Source organism: Rutidosis leptorrhynchoides, chromosome 6 (assembly GCF_046630445.1).
Source record: "Rutidosis leptorrhynchoides isolate AG116_Rl617_1_P2 chromosome 6, CSIRO_AGI_Rlap_v1, whole genome shotgun sequence".
Classification (NCBI taxonomy): Eukaryota; Viridiplantae; Streptophyta; class Magnoliopsida; order Asterales; family Asteraceae; genus Rutidosis; species Rutidosis leptorrhynchoides.
Window position 1 is genome coordinate 196,058,747 of NC_092338.1, and position 3,259 is coordinate 196,062,005.

The following is a 3,259-nucleotide window of genomic DNA, read 5'->3' on the forward strand; positions in this document are numbered from 1 at the left end:
ACGAAATCGTTAATGATTTGTTGGTGGCGGTTGGTGGTGGCGGTTGGTGGTGGCGGTTAACCGGTGGCGGTTGGTGGCGGTGGTCACTCACACACCATTGCATATGGCCTTAGGGTTCGCTGTTAAAATCGTTTTGTTCAATTGAGTCAATTTTCTTTTTCAATTAAAAAAAAAAAAAAAAAAGAGTCAAAAAGTGTAGGTGCTCTGATTTTGTCAACCAACTACTACATCATTCAATCACGTAACCCCCTTTCGCCGCAATTCTCCGTCGATTTATCTCAACATCACCATCCACTATTCCGTACACAACCTATATCTATATCTATATCTATACGTACGTACCTCAATATCATAACCTCCGTACAAATGGACGTTAAACGCCGGACAGCGAAAACACTCGTCGGAAAATTAAGCTCGGTATCGGAACAGATACGAACCGAATCACTTTGCGAGCTACGATTAATCTCAAAAAACGATCCAGATAGTCGAGCCCTAATTGCTGAAGCAGGTGCGATTCCGTACTTATCTGAAATCTTATACTCACCTTCAGCAATCGCACAAGAAAATGCAACCGCTACCTTATTAAATATTTCAATTTCATCGCGTGAACAGTTAATGTCCACGCGCGGTTTACTCGACGCGTTATCTCACGCGCTTCTGAATCCTGAATCAGCTTCAACAGCTCAATCAGCTGCTGCAACGGTATTTAGTTTATTAACTGTTGATAGTTATAGACCTATTATTGGTTCTAAGCGTGATATATTGTATGCGTTGATTGATATAATTCGAAACCCTAAATCTCATCCGAGATCAATTAAGGATGCGCTGAAAGCTTTGTTTGGGATATCGTTGTATCCGTTGAACCGTGCATCTGTGATCGAATTAGGTTCGGTGCCTGCGTTGTTTTCGTTGGTGGTGAAAGATGGGAGGCTAGGTGTTGTGGAGGATGCGACTGCAGTGATTGCGCAAATTGCGGGATGTGAGGAGGCTGGCGACGCGTTTAGGAAGGTTTCGGGGGTAGGTGTGTTGGTTGATTTGTTGGATATGTCGACTGGATCGAGTGGTAGGACGAAAGAGAATGCGGTTTCGGGGTTGTTGAATTTGGTGCAGTGTGGGAAGAAAGATTTTGGTGAGTATGTTAAAGAAATGGCTTCTGTTGTTTCTTATGGGATTAGTGATGTTGCGGAGAATGGTAGCTCGAAAGGGAAAGTTAAAGCTAATGAACTTTTGAAATTGATTGATGCTGGTTCTGGCTTGCAAGAGGTTAGACATGATAATTTTATTTCGCAATCTGCTTGAATTTTCGTGTTTGATTGCTATAACATGCTAGTTAACTTACATATAATTTCTATAGATGTAATCTGTAAGCTTAGAAGCAATCTGTAAGCTTGTTCTCGTGTGATTAGGTTGTCACACTTGTTTTGATTAGTATTAAAGTTCTTACTGCATACATAGTAGTCTTGATTTGTAACTGCTTCTCGATGATTATGTGAATATGTAATTATACAATATACTTGAATCTTTGTGTTTAATACTTCAATTGTTGATTGTTATTAATGTCTATTATGGCATATGGTTCTTAAAATTCAGTATTTAGTCCAATTAACAAAGCCAGCATCTTGCTTGAGTAACAATGATTCCTACATCCTCTTACTCCTTTGCATATGTTACATATTACTATATTAGCTACTTGTGAATTGAAGCGATAATTAATTAGCAAATACAAAAGAAAATTATGAAAGATGTACGCCCATTTTCACTTGACATCTGAAAGCAGGGGTAGCCCAAGTGGTTGGGACCCTGACATCCTTGCAAGAGGTCTCAGGTTATAACCTTGGGGTGGTCAGGGAAATGTTGGAAACAGCTAGGGAGTATTCTTGATGTGTTGCGTACACTAAAGTATGAGGTCGTATTACTCACCCTTTCCGGATAACCCGAAGAGGGAAAACCTTACAACTTATAGCAGGGGTACCAGGTTTGACTTTGTATCCGGTGAGCTCAAATTCTCAATTGCATGAGCTATGAGGGTTCTTGAAATCATTGAGGTGCTCACAGATACTGATCTTTAGAGGTAGTTAAGGTTTAGTTCTTAACTGAGACCTGAACCAACGACTATGAACTAGAAAATATCTCTTCGTTTAGATGGAGCCCAGTTAGGATCAAAACCTTGTTCTAAATGATAGTTATACTACCTAGTTATCAAGACTTCTTCATTATGTCATGACCTGATTCAACCACTCAATTTCCGTAAAAAAAAATTGTGTTGATGGCAAAGAGAACACGGGTTCTGTATAAATATGTTCGCTAAACTGACCATATAATATTTAGTTTTGTATAAATATGTTGGTTCTTATGTGTTTGTTATATGTTGGTTCTTAGGAGTGCTCCCAATGGAGAAGTTCCTCCACCTTTAGTCCTAGGTACCACATCAGCGTCACATCAGCACTTCCTTTCCAGGATTAAACCCAAGACTAATAATTCCCAACCATGACACTCCTTCCACATAGTAATTGAGACCCACATTTAATTACTTTAACTAAATTAAAAATACTTTTATTATTATTAATAATATTAAAAGAATTATTAAATATTAAATTACATTTAATTAAAAAAACTTAAAAAGTAAATTGATTATAAATATTAAATATTACTAAAAAAAGATAAAATAAAATAAAAAGTACTTGTAACTCATTTTAACCACATAATTTATGGGACCCACAATTAATAAAAATTAAAAATAGCACTTATATTTTTATCTTCACTTTACAACTCACAAGAGATTACTCTCCAAACAAATAAATTAAAAAAAAAGTTGGCGACCGTCCACAAATATTGATGCACGAAGAGGGACGATGGGCTGGGCGAGCATGTGGGTGAGACCCTGGATGGTCCGCTGCCATCGGCGCCTAGTTGGGCGGTGGCCAGGGCGGGCCCAGGGCGGGTACGTTGGGAGCACTCTTACGTGTCGCATATAAATATGTTGGTTCTGATTCTGAATGTGCTATTCTGATCCCTTGCATCTATATTGAACGAGAAGGGCTTATCCTGGTTTAGGGATGGCGCCCGAGGATAACGGGCACGGGTTCTATATACCCGCGACCCGCCCATCGGGTTGTTTTTTTTGCTCGTTGAGACCCGTTACCCGCCCGCGGATAAAAAAACTTCGCCCATGCCCGTGACCCACGGATACCCATGACCCGCGGGTAATAATAATCCAGCGAAATGTAGGTACACAAGAACAGGTCAAAAGTTGTCATTT

At 39.4% G+C, this 3,259-nt stretch overlaps 1 protein-coding gene across 1 annotated transcript; it reads left to right on the forward strand.

The window, feature by feature from the left end:
- Positions 1–238: 238 nt before the first annotated feature.
- Positions 239–1,524, forward strand: LOC139853391 (U-box domain-containing protein 17-like). Its single transcript, XM_071842784.1, has one exon. The coding sequence runs from the start codon at positions 367–369 to the stop codon at positions 1,297–1,299; it is 933 nt and encodes a 310-aa protein (XP_071698885.1). The 5' UTR covers positions 239–366; the 3' UTR covers positions 1,300–1,524.
- The last annotated feature ends 1,735 nt before the right edge of the window (positions 1,525–3,259 follow it).

What these genes read in the sequence shown, in the direction of transcription:
- LOC139853391 (XM_071842784.1), top strand. Translation starts at nt 367, where the DNA reads ATGGACGTTAAACGCCGGACAGCGAAAACACTCGTCGGAAAATTAAGC.